Raw genomic sequence first — 24,234 nt, 5'->3', positions numbered from 1 at the left:
TTTCTAAACCAGGGACAGATTTCTCTGTCCCACTAGGTTCTATGATATTTTTTTAAATTAAGTATGTATTCTTTTCCATGAAAACACACTTATTTTGGGGATTATTTCTTCATGGAATGATAACATCTCCTCAAAACTAAAAAACCACTGGAGGCATTCCACAGTAGCATCAGAGGCAAGTCAGCTTCCTCAACTGCCTTTATTACAATGCTGAAAAAAGTAAAGCTTGGGCTCTTAACCTTTGTTTTGTGCATTTTTGTTATCTGCAGGCATACGTGAATGAAGATATGACTCTTATATAGTTTCAGTAAATATTTGGCAATGTTTAAAGCATAAGGCAAACTTACATTTTAAATCAGCAAGAAATTTAATTTCCAATACATTTCAGGACTACTTTAGAGGAACTGGCAGATTTAACATATGTGCCTGTGTTATGAGAAATCGACATTTTTTTCCAGATGTCAACAAGATAGCAATATCTTGTTGATAAATTGATAAATGATAAATGTTGATAAAAATTACCATAAAGTACCTGAAAAGCAGATTTTTTTCGAGGCTCTTCCTCTTCTTTTTTTTCCTCTTCCTCTTCCTCTTCACTGTCCGTCTCAAACAAATAATAATTTCCACTTCTGACCACTAAGTGAAACAAAATATTTTTTTAGTTTTCTGAAAAGTTCTATTCTCAACTCCCCCAAGACCTATGAACAGGTAGCCAGTCATTTAAAAATTTGTAACCAGCAGTGGTGAAAACAGAGAAGAAGCAAGAGATGAAAAGGTCGCAGGCCATTTATTTGATGTTAGTCTGCAATGCTTTGGGCATGAATAAGAACTATACAAGAACTAAGGAAAGCATCCCTATAAAAAGAAAATGTAAAGCAAAGAATTGAAGTTTATCAAGCTACAAGGTTACATTTTTAGAGAAAAATGACAATTAAGTCTAAATTTATTGGGGACTTTTACGATTATTTGAGGGAGTAAAAAAAAAAGCCCAGCAGACAAGTAAATGAATTTACATTAACAGAACCACTGGACAAAAAAATACAGAACTGCTCTTTAAAACACTGAGGGAATCATTTAAACTAGGCAATGGGATAGTATTAGTTTGATGAGGTAATGGAAAACCTTGGTTTGTTTAAAACATATCCCTTGGATTCTATTAATATTATTGCAAATGAGTTTTAAGTTTTTGCCCATGGATTCAGAAAGATTCTGAAACCTTGATGCAGCATAGGTACACAGTGATTAAGCTAGGCCTTATATCCTTGAACAGAAGCAATGTTTTTATTTCACAGATGGCAACAGGCCTACATGAACAAACAAGGGAAACAAAAGAAATAAAAATAAGGTAATGAGCAAGAGAAAAATAAAAATCACAGCATTACATTCAGCAGTGAAAACTGGTAATTAATTGCCACATTTAAGCTGAAATATTTGAAGGAACAGTTACTTAGATGAAAATTTACAAAATCTGGATATATGGAGCAATACATATTTATACAAAATTATATCTATCCATCATTACAGGTCTCTGGAAAAGTAACAGTTGTTGTAATTCAATCATACCTTGAATTCTACACAGATCCTGTGTACACAGATGATCACATATAACTACTTACAAACCTCAGGGTAAGGCTGTGAAATTTGCAAGAACTGATCTTTGGACCATAACTTTGCCATCTAAAACTCCCTCACAGAGGGAATTTTGTGCCTCATGTGCCCAATTATGATTTTTAGCTTTAATGAATGCCCTGCAGCCATTCTAATTGTTGCACTGAGGTGAAAAGAAAGTTTGGAGATTTCCTGGATGAAACAAATGCATTTTTTGGTGCTGAGCCTTCCAAAAAGGCCCATTTAAAATGCATTGAAGAGATGAAAGCATTTTAAGAGCCAGTAGTCTGCAGTTCTCTTTCATAAAATGGTATCTTGTAGTCAGCAACAGAAATTGTCAATGCAGATCAGCTGGGTAAGGTCTGACCTTAGGGAAAACCTCTGTGGCACTACAGCTTTGTAAAGGCTCAGAGCAGCACTCAGTCAGACTTGGAATGCCTGATCTGGAAGCAAATAAAACTACATTGATCTCCCTAACAAAATTTTTAGGTTAAAGCATATCTGAGGGGGCACTCCAATGTAGCAGTTACATCCCTTTTACAGCTCAAGAGAGAGGTATGATTGAATAGCAATAATGCATTCTTGCACACATCAAAATGGAGCAAGTGGCGTGTCAGTCACCTACAAGGCTTCCTGAAGAGACCAAGTTCCACTAGTAACACAATTCATGGCCAGGCTGGACTTGGGAGACCCCTCTTGTACTGCAAAATGTGGTTTCCTCCTACAGAGAAAATGGATGTACAGGCTTTTCGTGGGATGGGATGGAGGATGCAGAAGAAAGCATGATCCCATCATCTGTTTGTGCCTGGGGGGAAAGAGCTCCCCAGGACACCTGCAGTCATCATCTTTTGCACTGCATCAGACACAACTGTGTGACCAAGGAGAATCTAAGCATGTGGTCCTAACTCCTGCTGATCTTTGTGGGACTTCAAAAATAATCCACAAGCCCAGGAGGAACCACACCACCCTACAAGGGAGATAGTGAGTGACTGTCAGTGAGGAAATCCTCACTGATATTTTTATCTGTTCTACTCAGACCCAAATTCATGACTGTTTTAATTGCTACAATATACAAAATGAGGTCTCTTTCTGCACAACAAAATTATAGCAAGTGATATAAAAATAACAATAAAAATCTAAATTAAAAACTTCAAGCTTGAGTGACTTCAATGTTTGCATATATACACCCACAAACCCATTTACTGAGATGAAGAATGGTGCTGAATGCTGCAGTTACAGTGGTGTTCCAAAAAGAATGAGTGGGGAATATCAGTCTGTTCCCAGTCTGCATGCCTGCAAACACCTACTGTCAATGCCATGTTTCACTGGGTGTGGATGCAAGCCATGAGGCAGGAAACTGCAGGTTCTGTGATGTTTCCCACAAGGTTTTGCATTATTGCTGTAAATAATTTCAAGAATGCTCGATATTTAAACACCGAAAAGCAACTTGCCACCTAAGAACATTAAATAATGAGGATGAAATAAGTAAAAGCCAAAGTCAATATCTCTCTGTGCAATACTTCTTACTACAAAACCAGTGGTGAATGAACAAGAGACCATATCCCATTCCTTCAAAGTCATGATAGCTTGAAATTCTATAGAAAAAAACTCACAAATTACAGTTTGGGTTTTTGTTTTTTTTTTCATTGTTGTTCCAATGAAATTACGGGACAAGAATTTTATTTTCATAAGGCTTTTGAAAAGGATAGGTCTCTCTAAAGTGGCAGTGTGCCCTTTAGAAAAACAAAAATAGAGGCACAGTTTACTTGTGACTTGATAGAAATAAAGAGCCCATGTTCTGGTAAATACTGCTGGCAAATATATGGCTGCTGAATTTATAAATAAATACACAAAGGTAAATGAAGCAGTATGTAAATGTGTAAAATTATGACTTGGAGTGGCTCTTAAATTAAATGACCAAACACAATATAGACATTTGTATTTTTAATGGAATGAAGCTGAATTGGGAGGGGGGGGTTTAAGTTGGATATCAGGTTGGATATTAGGTTGGAGGAAGTTTTTCACCCAGAGAGTGGTTGGGCACTGGAACAGGCTCCCCAGGGAAGTGGCCCCAGCACCAGCCTGGCAGAGCTCAAGAAGTGTTTGGACAGTGCTCTCAGGACATGGTGTGACTCTTGGGGATGGTCCTGTGCAGGGTCAGGAGCTGGACTGGATAATCCTGATGGGTCCCTTCCAACTCACCACGTTCTGTGATCCTGTGTTTCTATGATTTAAGTCTGATCAGTGGCCTACATTTAAGTTGTTGTTTTTTTTTTTTCACATCTGCAGAGGTTACTAAACAGTTCATGTCTGATTTCACTCAACAAACATCCAACTGAAGGACATCTGATTTGAGATTGCAGCCTACTCAGCTTTCCTGCTCTACCAAAGCCATAATGTAGCAAAGAACTCTATCATATGACTGGGCTGGGCTACAAAAAAATTAAAACATCATAATGCATCGATTATATGAGTGACACATGCTAATAACTTCTTGTGCACAAGGCTAGACATATTTTTGGTCTCAGGTAAACATAAAAAGATGGAAATACCAAAGCAACAGGCATCAACATTAAAGTGTCATCAGCGAGGTGGAGCTGAGCTCTACACAGCCTAGTTCTGGGAGTAGTCTTCCTGCCTTAGTGTGGTGCTCAGATTTCAACAGTTGATACTAGAATGACTGATGAACCATAAAAAAACATGTATGATATGTGTTTATGAAAAAGAAGTTATGACTAATCTTAGAATGCATTGGCAAACTTTCACATTCACATTGTTAAATACATTGAGCTCTACAGTATCAGGGAGTTGCAACCTTTGAGGCCAAGACAGATTGTTTTCAGCACATGTTTATCTGATTTGATGTTTTTCTAAGAATGCTCAAAGTATCATGAGATAACTATGCTTCCTACACAAAGAAGTTCAAAATATAGGTAAATTCTTTGAAGATTGGAAAGTAGAAATCACTTTTTGAAAAAAAAACCCAAGCCTTCTATCAAGTCACAATCACAAAATCAGGCATAAAACAAACAGGCTATGGGAATGCCTTCATTCTGGTCAAGGATATAAGGGTTAAATCCACATATTTGTAAGAGGATTGAGAAAACCTACTGGAAGCATGATCAACCCAAGGCCGCCACCACAGCTTTTTTTTGCCCTTGGCTTTCTCTTTGTCTGCATCTCCTAAAATAAAATATGTTCAAATATTAATTTTACAAAATGAGAAACATATTTCTTACACTGATTAATAATTTTTAATTTCTCTCAAAAGACCTAAAATTTCATGAGCACATCAGATGTCAGGTCTACTGAGTACTTTTTATATTAAAATAATTCAAAACCATGACCCCTAAGCAGAAGTACTCTGATTTATGCAGTAGTTAAAACACCATTCCACTCTAAAACAGCTAAAAAGTTGGGTTTTGTGTTTTAAAACATACTGTCACAGCTGACTGTAATTTAAAGAGGAAAAAAATTCCCTCCTCTCAAATCCCGTAACATTTCAGGCTCCAAAAATTTTTAAATCCAGTAAGTGCTGATCCCAGGTCAATGCTGGAAATGTGGCACTAGATAAGTATGATTTTATCTGTGCCCATGATTTTAAATAACATTTAAAACCACACAAACATTTCAGTGACTGAAAAAATTCCAGAACAGCATCCAGAAAACATTGCTGGAAAAATGTTGGTGCTATCTATTTGTAAAACTGTGGTTTATAGATAATGACTTTTACCAAAACAAACCTCTGACTCTTTTCAGGTCTTTGCAAACAGCCTGAAGTTAACCAAAAGTATCCTCAAAGCAAACCATTCTCTAAACCTAGTTACAGTACATAACACAGATTTTTTTTTTTTTTTTTTTACAGAATTGAGCCTGAAACTGATACTCAGCTAACAATGTTGTTACATGCTGGTAGTTTTCAAGAAAAATTTATCACTTGTCCAACTAGCAGGTCTATCAGATCCTTATGCAAATATGGTACAGGAGTAGCTAATGGTACCTTCATCATCTTCTTCAGAAACCTTCCGAATCTCTGGCCCCTCTGAGGACTCCTGGTTCATGCTCAGCATCCTCTCTTTACCCTTCTTGTATTTTTGCTGCCTGGCTTTGATGCGATCCATTCTAGCAAAAGGGAGAATCCGATTAGATTTACACCTTCACCCACCCTGGAAAACAAGCATTGAACACATGCACACACACACACACACATACACTCTGCAACACTTCTAAGGGAAATATTCCACACTGTCATTAGTCCTGCCCTATCATTAGAAGGAGATATATTGCTCTGAAGGGGCTGGCTGGGAGGACCAAGCATAGATGTTCACTCTGTTGGTCAGTGAGAGCTGGGTTTCCTGCTATCATGACTGCTTTACTTTCTCCCACTCAACTATCTTATTATCATTTAAAATTTCTTTTCCTGAAACTTGCCACTCTGAACCAGGGATTTGGTTGTTCCTGCACTGCTTGTACTACATCTTCACCCTTTAAGATCATTTGTCTCAATGGACACCAGTGACAAATGGTGTCCCTTGGGGATCCAGCTATTTTTACTGTCTGGGGATGAAGTGGGAACAAGTGTACCTTCAGCAAGTTTGCAGATGACACCCAGCTGTGTGGTGCTGTTGGCACAGCTGAAGGATGGGATGCATTTTGCAGGCATCCGGACAAGCTCAAGAAGCTGCTGTACAGGAACCTCATGAAGTTGAGTAAGACCAAATTCAAGGTGCTGCACCTGGGTCAGGGCAACTCCTGATATCAACACAGGCTGGGGAATGAACTGGTTGAGAGCAGCCCTGCTGAGGATTACTTGGGGGTGCTGCCGGATGAGAGGCTGGACATGAGCCTCAGTGGGCACTCCCAGCCTGGGAACCCAGCTGTGTGCCAGGCTGAATCCAAACCAGGGTAGGCAGGAGGGTGAGGGAGGGGATTCTGCCCCTCTGCCCTCATGAGACCCCACCCACAGTGCTGCATCCAGCTCTGGGGTGCCCAGCACTGGAAGGACAGGGACCTGTTGAGAGAGTCCAGAGGAGGCCCAGAAAGGTGATTAGAAGATGAAGCACCTCTCCTACAAGGAAAGGTTGAGACAATTAGGGTTGTTCAGCCTGAAGAAAAGGCTCTGGAGAGATCTTATTGCAGCCATTCAGTACTTGGAGAGAGCTTATAGGAAAGATGGGGCCAAACATTTTTGCAGGGTCTGTTGTGAGGACAAGGGGCGATGGTTTTAAACTGAAGGAGGATTGCTCTAGATTGGCCATAAGAAAAAAGCTTTTACAATGGGGTGGTAAAACCTGGAGCAGGTTTCCCAGAGAGGTGGTGGATGCTCCATCCCCAGACACATTCAAGGTCAGGCTGGAGGGGGCTCTGAGCAAATTGATCTCTTTGAAGACGTCCCTGCTCATTACAGGAGGGTTGAACTAGGGTCACCTTTAGATTTTCCCCTCCAACTCAAACAATTCTATGACTATGTGATTCTATACAGGTAGAAAATACAGTCCCTGCAATGTTCCTATGATTCTACCATTATGCAGTGTGGAAGAAGCTGTTTTGAGTGGGCTTTGACACTTGGTTAGGAAGCAGTTAGGGCTTTCCATGCATTGTGTTGAAGGAGCTTTGAAACTTTTTTTTTTAAACTTTCTGCAGTTACCAAAGAAGCATAGTGGCTGCATGCAAGAGAAACCAAAGTGACTTATGGGCTGTATAAAGAGAAAGGATCTCAAGGCCCCTTGAACTGAATGCAAATATTTTCAGTGAAGGTAAACATGTATTTTGCACTTAAACACCACAGGAGGAACCACAAATAAAACAGGAAGAGCAGTCATGCAACAAAATTTTCCAGGAATACAGATAACAGATATACAGAACAAATTTCTAATAATGGTAAAGCATTTCTATAAAAGAAAGTGCTGGATAAACACCAGAAGCCAGTATTTCTATCAAAGTAAGTGCTAGATATATACCAGCAATCAGTTAAATATGTATACACATATGCATAGAAATATGCATATATATATATATGCATTAAATACATACTGTCTTTTCAGTTGATCCATTGACTTTTTTTCCTCTTCAATTCTTGCCTTTACAGCCTTGACAATTGTAGCCTGAAAAAGCTCAGCACCCCTACACCAGAAATGGGACAGAGGAAAAGAAAAAGGAGAGGGCATGTTAAATGTTTCTAAGTTTTCCTTATGGCAAATAATCACAGAGAATTCTATGTTCCCTCCATATATGACCTTATCTGCATCAAATAAAATTAATCCATTGAAAGAAACAATCAATTGCTCTAAAATAGTAACATCTTTACAGAAAATCCTTTCAAGATCTGGGGCCAAATATTTCAACCCTACTCAGCCTGTATGCTCCTCTAGCAGCTGCTCAAGAAATTCAGTTTCCAGTCCTCAAAACACAGAACACAAGTAGGTTCAAGGCTGGGGAAGGATTTCTTGCACACCCTCAGGATTTCTTTATAGTCATTCAGCATTATAATCACCTCAATCCCCTGCCTCAGTCCTCCTGCAAGTTGTGAGCAAGGTCCAGCTTTATCCAGGGCCATGGTGAGCATAGATTCAGCTTCACTTTTACTCGCTGATAACTATGGTCCTTTCAATCTGACAATAACAAACCCTTGAGCAAGTTTCTGGTGTGCCAAAAGAATTTCCACCCCATTACATTAGAAATGTAATCAGTTCATTGATTTGAATGTTATGACCATTCTTCCTAATTTACACATGAACACTTAAGGGTCTTAAAAGAATCTTAAAGTCTCTCTCAAAGAAGTAGCCTGTATCTAAAACCTTAATTTTGTCAGGAATTAAGTAAGAAAAGCTATAATTTTACAAGTCCACTCTTTCATTCCAGATGTACATTTCCCTACATAGGACGTATTTTGATACTCCTGATTTTGCTTTATGATGGTTTCACTGTGAACCCAGCACACCAAAAAAGGTACAAAAAGGCCATATCCAGCATAATTGGACATCAGCACTGAAGTTCACTCTAGAACAAAAGCCTAATGCAATGTGGGGTGGAGGTGTAGGTCTTTTGGTAGCCCTCTGTACAGTGCTGAATTTTATTTATTATAGGGAGCTAAACACATCCCCTTAAAATGATTCCTGGAAGAGGAAGATAAAAACTATCTAATTTCATTACATACAAGCCAAATTTTTCCCGAAATACAGTCAGAAATCAATGTCTGTATGTCTTTTGAGGTAAAAAAAAAGCCACAATACATTTATTCCAATATTAATAAACAGTTTTTTGGAAACCTTATGGAAATTAAAACCAGTATTTCATTCCTCATCTGCCTTCATATCATAAACCAGAAGAATGTTTGTGCTAGTGATGGCTATGAGTTAATGCTTGTGGTGTAACAGGCCAATGAGTTTAACACTTCCTTGCCAAACCTAGTCAGTGTTCAGTGATGTGACAATTCCCAAAAGTTCTCCCTTTTCTTCCCGAGCCAGACATAAGAACTTTCCTGTCTTCCTGCTCCTCTCTCCTTCTTGAGATGGGATTTCTAAGGACAATTGTCTCAAACAAGCTCTGACAGTAGAATATTTTCTTTCCAAGACTTAGAAATTCTAGCATTCTCTCTTATGCATATCGTTGTTGAGAGAATGCTGCAACACGCTTTCAGAGCTTTTAATAGGAGCAGCAGATGGTATTTGGTAGAAAGAATTGTTTAATTTGTATTAGATTCTTAATTAATTTGTTTTCTTGTGTCAAAGCTGGCTGTGCAATTATGAGTTTAGCATGGATTATTTAAATCAATGTTAAAGGACCGTTTTGGTACTACCTGTTGTAAAAACGAAGTACTGCCACCATAAGAGATTTGAGCTGTTTAATTTATTTTCTTTTAAATTTTCTGTTACCTTGATGCTAATATCTGAGAAGCTTTTATATCTGCAACCACATGAAGGAAGTAGTAACTCATGAAGACTCTTCTTTGCAGCAACAGGAAAGCAAAACATATACTGTCCCAAATGATTCCTGCTTCACCACTGGGCAGTTTACAATCTACATTGCTCGTTGCTGGAAAAAGACACCATCAGTGTTAAGAATTCTTTCATAATGTTTAATGAATTAAAGAATCCTAGCCTTTAAAATTATTTTAATTATTTTAGATTTTCCTAAAGAAAATTGTCATGCATTTCCATTTGAGGTGTACCATAATTTCTTTCACAACAAATTGAAAAGCTTCCAACAATGTGATGTCCCATGTGCCACTGTCCCACAAGTAAGAATATATCAGAAGTGAATCATTTGCATATAAATTCACCCTACTTTAGTAAGTACTTGAAAACAAAGAATGGAAAAGTCATATTTTTGTCACACTGAATTATTAGATTTCAGTGTTTCCTAAAACGGCATATATCAATTTTTTGTCCTATTCTCTTCAAAGTGACTTTTTCCCTCATTTTTTAATTAAGAACACTATCAACAGGAGAAATAAGTAGTTTATTTTTTGTCAAAATGACTTTTTGACTGCCACCACCTAATATTTTTATTTTTCTCCTCTCCACAACTCAGTTCAATGCTCTTTTCCATTGCATAAGAGAAGAAATATTTGAAACCACAAAACTTCTTCCTTTGGGGTAGGAGGAGAGAGGCAGAGAGGAAATCCCATTCCTCCTACCCCTAGATTTTGGCTTGGGCTATTTCTTTCTTTCTTTATTCTCTGTAAGACAGTTCCCTTGGGTATATTAAAAAATTAAAACTGGGTTTTGTGGAGCTGGACTATAAACTCCATGGCCTATGCTGCCCTATAGAAGGCACTAGAAGGACTCCAGGGACAGGCTCTGGCTCGAAGCTGGCTTTTCAAGCAAGCAAGCCAATCTAATAGCTCTGGAAGGTCAAACTCCAAGAGCTTCAAAGCCTGCTGTGCCCCAACCCTGGGGGTTTGAAAACCTGTGCCTAAGTTTCTGTTGCTGCCCAAAATGTTTTGGATAACACAAGAATTCCTGGGCACTTTTCATTCTGTGAATTTGTGTCTTCATATTTACTTTCTTTTCCCCTATTCCACACTTATCTATTAGGATCAATCATGATGACAGGAATTCAGAATTTTGCTGCAGACTCACTAGGCTGAAACAGCTCTTTAAATTCAGGAAAAAACCAAACCAAACCCAAAAAACCATAAAAAACCTGCAAGTGTTTTTCAAACTGTTAATCCAGAGTGTCAGGACAAAGTGGAGACAAATTAATAGCTCACTGAGATGTGAAGGGTTTTGCTCTCCATACTTCATTCATCCCTTCTCTCACCTCCATCCACAGACATTATCCACTCCATGCCTTTTACCACCACAAGAGAATAGTCACAAGGAAAAAAATTGCCTAAACTCTCTATACAGGCAGAAAAATTACCACTTTCGTGCCATTTCAGTGAGCTGAAGTGGTTTACCCGTTGAACTACTGAACCCTGGTTACACAGGGAGGAGTGGGAGCCCACACTGCACACGGGGAGTGCAGCTGGGAAAAGGTGCCCTGTCCATGCAGTGATGGTGAGCTGACCTTTTAGCTCAAGATGTACAGTAAACCAGAGCATCACATGACCTTTTAGCTCAAGATGTACAGTAAACCAGAGCATCACATCACCTGCATATATGGGAAAATGCACTAAGTACCAATATCTGTGAATTGTTCATTTACAGCAAATGCTGGCTGTGGGTGGATGTATGGGCATGGTGGCAGTTTTCTCTGTATATGTGCACCCCTTGTTTCTGTGAAATGTTTGCAACATTCTGTGTTGTTAACCAATATAGGTCCAAGATTTTTCAAAAGGTAATATATCAAGGGAAGGCACAACTTAATTATGGTAGAAGATTTTAAGGTGATTCTTTATTTATAGGAAATTATGGATAAAAATAAGCTGTACTTACGAATATGGTAGCCTTTAACTGTACAAGCCAGGCTAAATGCCTGAATCACCCAGCAACTCTTCTCAATTAATGATTCAATGTAGCCACATGCTCCTATCTGCAAAGTAAAAGGGCAGTTTCATATAACAAGACATAGCAGTAATAAGGATAAGAAAAATTGCATCTTTTTACATTACGGGAGAAATAATACAACCAAAGGTAGTCAAAATATTTTCATTACTAAAAGAGCTTGGAAGAAAGAGTGGCTTTACCAGTGACACACAACATAGTCTTAGACAGATTTTTTTTTTTTTTTTTGATTACTAATGAGACAGGAGGTATGTGGCATTTGCGTTTGCGTTTTTGTACAGAAAGGGACACATCTGGCATAGGATGCAATGCAACAACTAAGCAACTTTTATAAATCACTGACTTAATCTTGCAAACATACGAGGACAAGTTTAAGACACATGTAGCTCCACTGAATTCCCAAGCATAAAATGAAGCACATATGTAAGCATTTAGAACATTTGCAAATTCAAACCACCCATAAATCAATTTTATTTCAGCGTAGTGACTTAAATAAATGCAAAAAGAAAAATGTCTGTTCTTTGCAGTCCAGCACTAAAACTGCTCAAAGATAAAAAGTAACTGCCAGGAATAAATCTAAATTTATCTTTCAAAAAGATTGAAATTACTGCCTTGTCTTAATCACCTGTCAGTACCACTGCAAGAATACATATAAAAGAGTTAATTAATGCAAGAAAAGTCTTTCATATTATGCAGAAGAATTTGACATTTAATTATCAAATACATCTGTTTCCACCTGAATTTCACACTAGTTCTAAAGGAAACAGGAATGGAGTTTGTAACTTTGTAGTCAACTTCACTAATTACATGACATCACACAACTGCATCTCGTACTAGTTTGAAAATTCTTTATTTAAACAAATTGTCCAATTAAATGTGCACTACTTATCAACAGAATGAGTAATTTTGCACTTCTTACTCATTTTTCACTCTGCTTTCCATGTGACTTCTAAGCAGAGACTTCATTAGGCAAAGAAACCAGAACCTGGCCCTTTGAAAGTAGCTTGTGAGCTTTTACAGAGCCCAGCTGAGCACATGGGCCCACATTTCCCTATGATGGATATGCACTGCCATTCCCTAGCAATGATGACTTGAAATGGAGACTGCTTTGTGCTTGCAGAAGGCTGTGGTGCCAAAAAAGGATTTTTAGTGACTGCTCAACACACTGTGCACACTTCCAATGAAACAGAAGTGCTGAGGGCAGAGGAAAGGCATCAGCTCCCTACCGACAGAATGTTCTTCATGGTGATCACGAAGACGTTGTAGGCAATCAGCCAGTCCCAGTAACGCAGAATGCTCCTGATGGGCTTCAGCAACAGGTCTCCACCAAAGAGAAGGAAATAGAAGCAGGCTACCAAGTAGCCCATACAGAATATGCTGATCCTTGTGGTTCCCGTGATGAAGATTATGGTAAGCACAAACCAGAAGAGGTAACTAAATATTATCACCTTATACATGTCTAAGTAGGACCTAGAAGTAAAATAAGAAGAAAAAGTTAACTTTTTTTTTTTTGAGGGCAATGCTGTCTTTCCTCTTTCTGCACTACTGGCTGACACTTGTGCCCAAGGTCTTCTGGGCATTCTCACACTTCAATATTTGTGCAGGCACTCACCACTAACACCACAGTCAGGGGGTTTGGTTCATGCACAGGTCTGCGCGGCTCATACATTTCACTCCAGCTCCCCACCGTGCACAAGCACCTTGCTACACCTGGTCAGGGCGCCGTGCTTGCAGCAGGATCAAGCCTTGTACCATGGAAGGGAGGAAAACCCGTTTCCACCAAAATTCACGGGAGAGGGATATTATCTGCCATGCCATATGTGAGATCTAAAGGCTGTCTGAGATCATCTTTCAAGAAGTCTGAGAAATAGTATAGCAAATCTATTTTAAAAAGCCAACTACAGTACACCACTGGAAACAATTCCATATTTATTGATGACTTCTAGGGAATTCAGCTTGGTCAAAAGACTAGTTTGCATAAACAGTTGCTAAAAATATCTTTCTCTAATGGAGATCAAATGCAAAAGTTTTGAGGGGCAAAAGGTTTCTACAGTAGAGAAATGTGACAGAATTTACTGAAATGTTTTCCAGGAAGCTCTGAGACAGCTATCTGAAATCAGCCTGGCCCACAGTGGGAAAGAGAAACAATTTGGTGTCTTCAGATTCCTTAAAATGTTGACTTAATATTGACTCCGTGAGCTTTCAAACAAGCATATCTGCCAAAGGCAATACCAAATACTACATATAGCTAAACACTGCAAAACCAACTAATTCTTAGTTTCCTCCCATTTATAATGTTTTGATTCCAAATCTAACTGTGTTTTCAGAGTCTGTTCACCCAGGCTGTGTAACTACATTTGTCAGGAAACCAGGCAGGGAGACAGAGCTACAGGAGTGCACATATACCTAAGCCAAACCATGTAATGAACTAAATGCACTGTATAAAGCCACATAAAAAGGCCCCTGCTGCTTGATGTTCTCAGGCTTAGACCTTTCTAGGAGTATGTATTTATAGTTTTACATTTATAGGCCTGTATTACGCATTTTACCAGAGAGGCATTTAATGAAAGGTAAAAAGAAAGCTCCTTTATGTTTATTTCCTGCAAATATTCAAGAAATTTGTGAACTACTGCCTGTGAAATCTAAAAATATAGTGACTTTGGAGATGTTACTGGGTTCTGGGTGATAAAATACTAACAGAGAATCAATACGCACTGGGACAATACAGAAGGCATCAGTTGAAGAGATCTTCATTAACTTGAGGTGCACTAGAAATGGTGCTCTTATTGTTTCTCCAGAAAATAATATTCTGTTAGATATTCCTTTAATAATAATTATTGGTGTGTGGGATGGCTAGGAAGAGATCGCTTTCCTGACACTGCTCTATTTCAAAAGATTTGTCCTTTGCTACCAACAAAATGCATCAGCATATTTTGAGAAAAGCCCAAAATAGAATCAAATTAATCCAAAACACAGCAATGTCTTAATACTCTTCAAAAGAAAAAAAAAAAGAACTCTGACTCTTAGAGACAACCAGGACTGTCTCAATCCAAACTTCCCAACATATACATGTGGCATTTGCTTGAGTCATAACCAGCAGCAGGTATCACTCTTAGATTAAAACTCCTGGAAATTAGAGAGAATATGAAAAGGAAGACAATAATCTAGCTATTTTTTCACCATATTGGTAGCCATTTGCTACATTTTAGCAGTCATCCAAAATATTAAGTACACCTTTTCTTCTTATATCCAAAATATACATTAAATTTATTAGCCTTGGGCATCTCTAAACCAACCAAACAACAAAACCAGATGTAACGGAAAACTTCTCAGAAGGGAGGAGGCACTACAACTGTGTCAAGTGAAGAATGATGTAGTCCTTAAAGATGGAACTTTTATAACTGACTTTTAGTTGAACTTTTTTACTGACTTTTATAACTGCGCAGTTACAAGCAAATCCAACAATAAAAATGGCTCCCAAGAACTCATCTTGGAGTCGATATCTCACAAAATGGTGTTCAAACAAGTCAGCCAAAGCACACCTAAACAATGAAGATCACCAACCATCCAAAGTACTTCTGTGCTATCCCAAAAAGGTTGCTACATTGAACACAATGGAGAGAACCACTCAAGTTGTTTCAGGTAGATAAAAATTTTCCTGAAATCATGTTTATTTCAGTTACAATATGCAAAATCATGTCTGTTGCAGCAATAGAGTCATGCATGCCCCTAATTATCACTAATTGTTTATATTGATATGGATAGGTCAAGTGCTGTAAGAGCAGGAACAAAGACATGTCTTGGTGGGGAGTTCTCTACGTGTTGTCTCTCAAATCATCTGACACATCCTCATATGTAAATCTTTAAATTCTGCCAAAAAGCCCAGAACATTAGGAAGCGAGGAGTTTCGGTTCCTTGCCCTGGGATCATGATGCAACTGTGGGAGGCTGAAGGACAAAGACACCCCAACAGTTAAAAAGATCTAACACAAATCCATGAGGACAGTTCAGTTACTTACCTTCTGTTTAAAAGCTTCTACACAGACAGAAGAAAATGCTAAAACTTGGATAGCACATACTGTGATTTTATGCTTTCACTGCAGACCACACAGATCATTAGTTTAATGTCATGTAAATCTACCAAACTCTCATTTTCTAAGTGTTCTTTAAATCTCCCTTCATTCACCAGGAGCAAAAGGCCACCCTCAGGATGTGATATTTAACAATACACCTTAGAAATCTGCACAGCTGGTTCCCAAGGGGACAGTCCCACCCCTTGTCATCCCTTCAGCTCTGCATTTCAGCCTCTTTTTTGGCTTTGGCTCTTTGAAATGGTTTCAAGAAGAAAATTTGCAAAAGCTTATTTACTTTGAGGGACGACAGAAGGAATGGATACTTTTCTGCCTAATTGGCCTGCAAACCCACTCAGTGCTGGTGTGATGAATGCAGAAAGGTGGGAGGGTGCAGCAGGAGGCTAAGAACACAGTCACACATCTGAGTAAGATTAGCCACCACACCAGCGCACCAAAAGAATCCGACTATGGCTTTGACTATGGCAAGACAGCCTCTGAATGAGAAATTACACAGAAGAAACCTGAAAGATTAATGAAAACAAAACCCACTGATTTTCCAACCATGTCATTAGTAGAACCCACTAATACTCTGGATAACATTTTGGAAAAAATTACCATATCAATTTGCTCAAAACCAAGGAAGACAAAGTCTGAAGTTCATTCCACACATCCATCAAAGATATTTTAACTTCAGATGGCTCTCTATATCAAATTATCTGCTTTTCTAAAGTTTTATTTGTCTTGCCATGATTGTTTCAATATTTTATTTCCACAGGAATTATTTTCAACTGAAATACAATTCAGTCTGTTGCAGAGATTGCTCTAGGTGTAGCTGTTTTCCTGGCATGCTACACGATGTGTTTGGCTATGACCAGCCTAATGCCTGGACCTCTGCCTGCAGGCACCAAGAGGGGCTGATGCTGCAGCCAATAATCCCTTTCAGGAAAGGTATTTGTCCTCAGCCAAATGTCCTGCTTTGAAATTTAGGGGAAGAACACACTTCTGCTTACACACTGGTGAAAGCCTTTTTTGGTGATGGATGCAGCTCAAGGGTTCTTCATGCTGGAGGACCTGCTGCTATGTGTTTCACTGTTTTTCTCTAGCAGCCCCCTGCTTTGAGTGTGATACCCACCTTCATATAACCCCAAGGCTCTTCCTGTAGCCTTCCTCTTGATGACATATTGTCCCTATACATATGTGTTCAGTAAGCTTCACCTATTCCTCACTTATTTCTTCTTTCTTTCTTCCATATCTCCTGTTTCTTACACTCTTAGCAGCCTGTGTGACCCTGCATCAGAGCTTGTTTCACCCTCTAATCTCAACATTGCTAATGTTCCCAACCTAGCTTCCATCTTCAAACCCTCCCCCTGGAGCTCTATTTCAGCTTTCAGAAGGGAGTTTTGTTGATTTTCCCTCTGCCAATAGCAACATCTAATCTTCTGAGAACAAGTTTCCTTTATTTCAATGGACTTCTTCAAATCTAGTGTTGTGGATCCCATAGGTCTTAGTTCCTACTAGTTTTGTTAAACCCTCCCAAGGAACTGATATTATTTTATGATTACTTTCTTACCAGTGAAGTCCTTCCTTCCTTGTATCCACCTTAAAAACACGCAAATTCACAACTGTGTTATTTGTTGAAGCTCACTTTTTTTTTAGCAACAGAATGTTTATTTGCTTTAAATATGACAGGAAGCCTGTAATGTTCATATGCATGTCCTATCTCACTAACCTAAGTTGGAACACAGTTCCAAAACTGGCATTACAGCTGCCTTTCAGACACTTTACCTGACTCCCTTCATGATGGTTCTCAGAGTACAGGTATTAAAGGAGACAGTTCAATGACTGTTTCTGCTTCTAACTGGAAAAAAAGCAGATTACAATACCAAGCTCTTTTTTTTTTTTTCCCCTGAAAATGTCTAAGAGAATGTCTGAAAACTGCTTGGGAACTGAAATGAGAATTTTCCAGCATTAGAGACTGTGGGAAAGGATTATCCTCAGTGAGGTTGCTTTAAATCCTGTGTCATTCTAAAAGCTCCTATTTCTATTCTTTGTTCTTATTTCTGTTTCAAAGTCCTTTGGATGTGCACTCCTTTGGGGTCAAACACATATCCCCTGGGAAATCTGGGGGTGGAAAGACAAGAAAATTTCAGGAAATCTCTTACTTAGACTGTATTTACCAATGTTGAGCTCAAGTATTTCTCCAGAGAGAAGAAAATGAAGCATTTTGGAAATATGTTCTTCTTCTGCCATTGTTTATGTTGCAGTTAAAAGTTTTTTATCCATGTCTACTAGAACAGTGACCAAGTAGTATCTTCTCAAGCAAAGTGACACTTCAGAAAGGGTGCTTTGGTCTGCAGCTGCCATTCTTTTACACAGCAATAAATACACACCAGGCTTCTCAGAAGAGAATACCAATCATACTTTTTAAATTTTTTTTTCTTCTGCTTCATAATTTATTCATAACCAGGTTGTCTTCTCTTACTGTTTGGCTCTTTCTGACTGACTTTTGGAGAAATGCCATTATTAATTTCACTTGCTTGGATATGGTTTGAACCAAGTTCTTGTCCATGCTACTAAATGTTTAGACCGCTCTCAAACTTCTCTCAAAAAGCGTAAGAAACATTTTTAGACAAAGCCCTTTCAGTTCCAAATTGTCTTGGATGGAGGCCAGATACACACATTTTCTTCTGAGGCAGATCTTCAGTGGATTACCCAGAGCTTGAGAGTCCTTCTTTTAAAGATTTATAACTCCTAATAAAATATTCAGTCACCGTAAGGTACTGTCATCTATTGGCCTATCTACTGGTGCTTCTTTGAAGAAAATTAGTCTTTTAGGATTGCATATGTGCAGTGTAACCTCTCAAAAAATAACGTAATCTAAAGCCTTCGATAATCTATATTGTAGTGAAAGCATTGAAAGAGACACTTAAGAGCTCAAAGAAAGGTAAGATATCTTGAAGAACACAAGAACTATTACATAGTTCCTACTAAAGGAAGGTCTGTTTATACTTAGGGACACCATCCTACATGTTCCCATTACACATTCATGCAGCTAATACTACAAAAAAAAAAAAAAAAAAAAGGAGAAGTTATGCTTAAAAGGGGGTGGAAGGAAGACTTGTAAAACTGTGGATGCGTGAGCTTTCCCTGTGTGTTTGGGAAGATCATGGAGCAGGTCTTCATGAAAGCAATGTTAAGGCATGTTAAGGCAAGACAAGAAGGTGATCTTAGTATGGCTTCACCAAGGGAAAATTGTGCCTGCCCAGTCTGGTGGCTTTTTATGATGGAATGACTGCAACACTCTATAAGGTCTATAGAGAAATGTAATCTACCCCGACTTTTGTAAAACCTTCAAGATGGTCCTACATGGCATCCTTATCTTTCTAGACTGGAGAGACATGGCTTTGACAAACAGGCTATTCAGTGGATAGAGAATTGGCTGAATGGATGCAGCAAGAGAGTTGGGGACCATGGCTCTATGTCCAGGTGGAGGCAGGTAAGGAGTGGTGTCTCTCAGGGCTCTGTCCTGGGACAGGTGCTCCTCAATATCTTCATCAGTGACACAGAGAGTGGGAATAAGTGCAATCCCAGCAAGTTTGCGGATGGCACCAAGCTGAATGATGCAGTTGGCACAACAGAAGAATGGGATACCATCCAGAGGGGTCTGGAAAAGCTTGAGAAGTGGGCCCATATGAACCTCATAAACTTGAACAAGTCCAAGTGCAATGTCCTGCATCTGAGCCAGGGAAATCCCAGACATGAGCACAGACTGGGAGAGGAATTCATTGATAGCAGCTCTGATGAGAAGGACTTGGGGGTTCTCATGGATGAAAATCTGGACATGAGCTGACAATTTGCACTCACATCCCAGAAAGCCAACTGCATCCTGGGCTGCTTCAAAAGAGGTCAAGGGAGGTGATTCTCCCACTCTACTGTGCCCTCATGAGATACCATCTGGAGTACTGTGTTCAGGTCTGGGGTCCTCAGTCTGAGAAAGACAGGGACCTGTTAGAATGAGCCCAGAGGAGGTCCAAGAACATGGTTAGAGCACCTCTCCTATAAGGGAAAGGCTGAGAGAGTAGGGGTTGCTCAGCCTGGAGAAGAGAAATCTCTGGTGAGACCTCACTGTTCTCTTCTAGTAATTAAAGGTGTCCTATAACAAAAGGAGAGAAGTGTTTACACAGGGATACAGTGATAAGACAAGGGGAAGGGTTTTAACATAGAAGAGGATAGATTTAGATTAGATATTAGGAAGAAATTCTTTACTCAGAGTGTAATGAGGCACTGGAACAGGTCATTTGGAGTTGCAGATGCCCCATCCCTGCAACTGCTCCAGACCAGGCTGGATGGGGCTTTGAGCAACCTGGTCTAGTGGAAGATGTCACTACTCTTGCCAGGGAGGTTGGAATTAGATTATCTTCCTTTGAAATTGAAGGTCCCTTCCATTTCAAAGCAGACCAGTCTATGATTCCATGATTCCCTGCCCAAATATCTACAAGAAAGGATATTATAAACCGGAATATATTCTGTTCCTGAATGTGTTAATTAATGGGTTTTCTAGTAATTCATTTTTCAAACAAAAATATCCACATTCTTTTATCTTTCTCTGCCTTGTTTTCCTTCTTCTCCTTATTCACACAACATAAAACTGTCACATGAAATGGTTTCACAGATTTTTGACATTTAGGTGGAACAAATATAAAGTGATCACAGTTTTTTTTTTGTTCAGTTCACCTCCACTAACAGGTTCTTTGATTTTTCTGGGTTTTTTTTTTTACTCTCAATCAGTAATATTACCTGCTTCCTAATACATGCAGCAAACTCCCAGTTAAATGGTTCTATTTTGTCAATCACCTCTCCACAGGTCTCCTTGGTCAGCACACACCCAGCAGTGTGTCTGAATGGCTGTCCTGCCACCAACAGCTTCAAGTTGATTCATCCCATGCACATGAACCAAACCACAGAAATCAACCCAAAGGATTGTGGAGGGGCAGAAGGCCAGTTCAGATTGAACTTTGCTTTCCTGACTCAGATTACCGCCCAAAATCTTCAAATATCCTCTGCATTTCAAAGTTTCATGTTTGTCCATTTGGGTATATCTTATACAGATGACCAGAATTACCCATCAGATTCCAGTGAACATTGAATAGTCCCAAAAGAAGCTGTTTAACAAACAGTGCTTTTCTTGTCTTTTTCTCCTCTGAAGACAGCTTTAAAACACATTCCCATCAGTAACAAGTTTTTTTCAGAATGATTTTTTTTTCTGGCATTAGGGAGGAAAATTCAGTCTTTCTGTCAGAAACTAGTGATGGTTTTTACCAGTGACTAAACACACCAGTGTGCCAATGCAACTGCTGCATCAGCCTTTACTAAGGTGGACACAACTTCAGCAGCAAGAGAAAAACTAGGCAATCTCCACTACATTTCCTCTCAACCAAGCTCTATTTGTTAGCTATCTTTTAGAGAGCATTCTCACATGAAGAAGCCTTTTGAAGAAAGATTAATACTTCTCCCTTCCTGCTTATGTTACTGAATCTAGAGCATTGGGTCCACTGTGTAGACTGGCAATTCTCAAGGGGGAGAACTGTTCAACCTTTGCCCAGTAGCAACTATAAATCTCTGGACAAATGAGTCAATTGAATGTTTCAGTGTAACAGAAATAGCAGGATCATCCTAAAGATCTTGAGTAGGACTTCTAGTGATACCACTTGTCTGGTAAAAGAAATAAGTCTGTCATCAAAAGGAAGATTCTTATGGACATTAGTTATAGACACTTTTGTATTCCTATCATACTCAGACATCTGTTGGTAGCATGCATTCACAGATCAAGTCTGACAGAACACCACAGCTAAGAAATCTTACTCTTGTGATTTACTCTTATGATACTGCACAAACTTGCAGAGACAATTTCAAATAAGAGCATGTCCAGCAAAACTTAGAAGAGCCGAGCTAATCTGTGTTTTCTGAAATGATCACACAATGGAACAGTTCCATTGTTTGAAGGCAGTTCAGAACAGACTGCCTCAAGCTCTGCTCCTTTATGTGTTATTCATCTTCTTAAACAACCTTGTATGCAATGCTCAGGATCAAGAGGACATGTCAGTTGTCCTTCCAAGACACTTTTATGGTTCTTATGCCTAGATGAAATAGCACAAATGTCAGTCTCTTAAAGTATTGTTTTGACTGTGCTTAGACAACAACTCAGCAGGATACAACTGATGACTTTTTGGTACTAAACACACAAATGGGAAACTGCAGACTACAATGGATTCTTGCTAACATGTCTGTGTTTGGGGGCAAACCAGCAGAGCACTGAAGTCCACCATAAATGCTGCCCCACCAGGCATTCATGGAGGGAAACTCAGATTTGAGTACCAAGGTTTTTTCTGGAGTTGGAAATATTAGAGGGTTAGATTAATCTAACAGCCAAACTAGTCTTTTTTCTCAAACTTTCTAAATCCACATGGGCACAGATAGCATGCAAGAACTTGTGAACTAAAGGTGAATATTTTCCATGTGTTAGTTGCTTAAGACAGTGGTGGGACATGATGATCTTAAAGGTCTTTTCCAAACTAAACAAGTCTATGATTCTGTGAATGCAGACTTTCAGGCAAATTTATCACTGAACTTCTCCAGAGAGCACTTGAAACAATCATCAGTTTCAGGAAGACATGTTTGCATCCACCCTGTTCTAAACCAGATGCTGATTACCCAGAAATAAACTATCTGTTCTCTCATACAGCAGTATGTTAGATGGGAACATACATGAATACAAACTCCAAGTAAAATTGGAAGCCGTGAGAATGACTTTTAGCCTAGTGAACTTTATGAAAAAGAAGCGCTGTATTTTCCAAATGTTTAAGATTCAGTTTTTACCGGCAATGGATGAAGTCAGGAACAGGATTGTGCTGGCTAAAAGATGCTGCATCAAGGTTCATGCAAATTTCCACATTGTCTCCAGCCATGATTCGTACTGCAGCTTTATTTTCATCCTCAAATGTCTGCCTTTGCAAGGATGCACAAAGAAGCAGCATGAAGTCATCTAGGAGAAAGTAGTGATTGCAAGGAAAAATTCAGTCATCAACACAGGTGTAAGGAGAGTTGTGATGTATCATAATGTAGTTACCAGACTGTTTTCCCACACTTTGAACCTCCAAGATGGAGTGGTTTTCAATACATTTAACTCTGAATTGAAATTTATTAATGTTTTTTGGTTTTTTTACCTGTCATTGTCTATGGCTTTTATGGAGAAATAAATGAGAAAAGGGGAAATGTTCATACATTTTTATGTCGAATTATTAAAAAAGGGATACAGGAAAAGCAGATGCAAAAATTACAAATTCTGTGAGTTTTTCTACTACATTGAAAGCCATGCTTAGTATTCAATCACTCAAAAAAAATCTGTCAACTTGCTGCTGAAGTGTAAATGAAAGGCTGGCTTCAAATTCCACTGTACAGATGATTTAAGCAAAGGACATATAAACACTTTATAACAATGTGCTAAAATACTTACACACAAGGAAGACAGGGTTTGGTCTCACAATGAAGTCTGGAAAGTATAACCACTTTATGATGTTCGAGTTGAAGTTGGCATTGCCACTTCTCCATGGATAGTCTGTGTGGCAGGAGCATGCAAAAATTCAATCAGTACTTCATAACAATTACTTAATCCTTTTCTTCAGAACACTTGCCAATTTTCCAGCATTTTTCTATAAAAGCAACAAGCAGTAATTTTACATAAAGGGTGTCCTTACCTTTACAAGGAGCTGGCGGGATGCCAATGCAAAGGAAGTACTGGAATGTAATGATGCATGTTAGAAAACAGCAATATTTTGGCCAGATCTCTGCAATAGCTTTTCTCCTACGTCGATACAATACAGCAATCAGCCAGAAGGCATGAATCATTGCATAAAAATCCATCCTTTGACCAATTACATTCACTGATAGAAGAAAACAGGTCTGGAAATGAAGTAAAGAAACACAAACAACTTTTACAACCTCATGGCTAGTCAATAGAGCAATAAGAAATTAGTGTGGATCCTGATAGAATGCCTGGATGTGCCTGTGTATGACTGCAGGAACCCTGTGCAAACCAACATGCTCCAACAGCAATTTCCACCACTCCAAACAAACACCCAAAGTTTTGATACTGTTCTGTCTACAGCAGGTTTCCTTTATGTAATATCTAAAGATACCAGAAGAAAAGAACTCTGTCACAATAGCTAGTATGTGAAATGTTTAATTGTTGCCAAGCAAAGAACGCATTGCACAGCCACATATTTTGATAGGATGTACAGATGTGGAAAAGAAGAGGAACTATAAAGACTGGTATAACTAAAACGTGTCCTCATGTAGGAAATGGACAAGGCATTTAGACCATACAACTTCTATGAGTGATAGACAAATCCAGTCAATTTCTGCAAGATAGCTTTAGTTTTCCATTATTCTAAAGGCTCTGCATTTCAGCATTTCTGTTCTCTGGCTTCACTGAAAGCAGTCCCATCACTCAGTTCTATGAAACTTTGTGAAAACTTCATTTATTCAGTGCACTATGCTACTTTGGCTTTCTCTCTCCCCAGATTAGAATGATTTAAAGTTATTTCC

General features: G+C 38.9%; 1 protein-coding gene across 3 annotated transcripts in view; it reads right to left on the bottom strand.

The window, feature by feature from the left end:
• The window catches only part of PIEZO2 (piezo type mechanosensitive ion channel component 2), a 289,028-nt gene that overhangs the window by 40,745 nt on the left and 224,049 nt on the right, over positions 1 to 24,234 (bottom strand). For all 3 annotated transcript variants that reach the window (XM_038127336.1, XM_038127333.1, XM_038127335.1), the window contains 10 exons: positions 23,385 to 23,589; positions 23,144 to 23,245; positions 22,507 to 22,672; positions 12,785 to 13,028; positions 11,490 to 11,586; positions 9,483 to 9,642; positions 7,642 to 7,731; positions 5,609 to 5,730; positions 4,720 to 4,791; positions 533 to 636 (listed from right to left, as the gene is read on the bottom strand). In XM_038127336.1, the coding sequence (XP_037983264.1) occupies positions 533 to 636; positions 4,720 to 4,791; positions 5,609 to 5,730; positions 7,642 to 7,731; positions 9,483 to 9,642; positions 11,490 to 11,586; positions 12,785 to 13,028; positions 22,507 to 22,672; positions 23,144 to 23,245; positions 23,385 to 23,589 (1,362 nt within the window). The remainder of the gene's footprint in view (positions 1 to 532; positions 637 to 4,719; positions 4,792 to 5,608; positions 5,731 to 7,641; positions 7,732 to 9,482; positions 9,643 to 11,489; positions 11,587 to 12,784; positions 13,029 to 22,506; positions 22,673 to 23,143; positions 23,246 to 23,384; positions 23,590 to 24,234) is intronic.

The sequence above is a fragment of the Motacilla alba genome, chromosome 2 (genome assembly GCF_015832195.1).
Source record: "Motacilla alba alba isolate MOTALB_02 chromosome 2, Motacilla_alba_V1.0_pri, whole genome shotgun sequence".
Lineage (NCBI taxonomy): Eukaryota > Metazoa > Chordata > Aves > Passeriformes > Motacillidae > Motacilla > Motacilla alba.
This window is presented reverse-complemented; position numbering and strand designations above follow the sequence as displayed.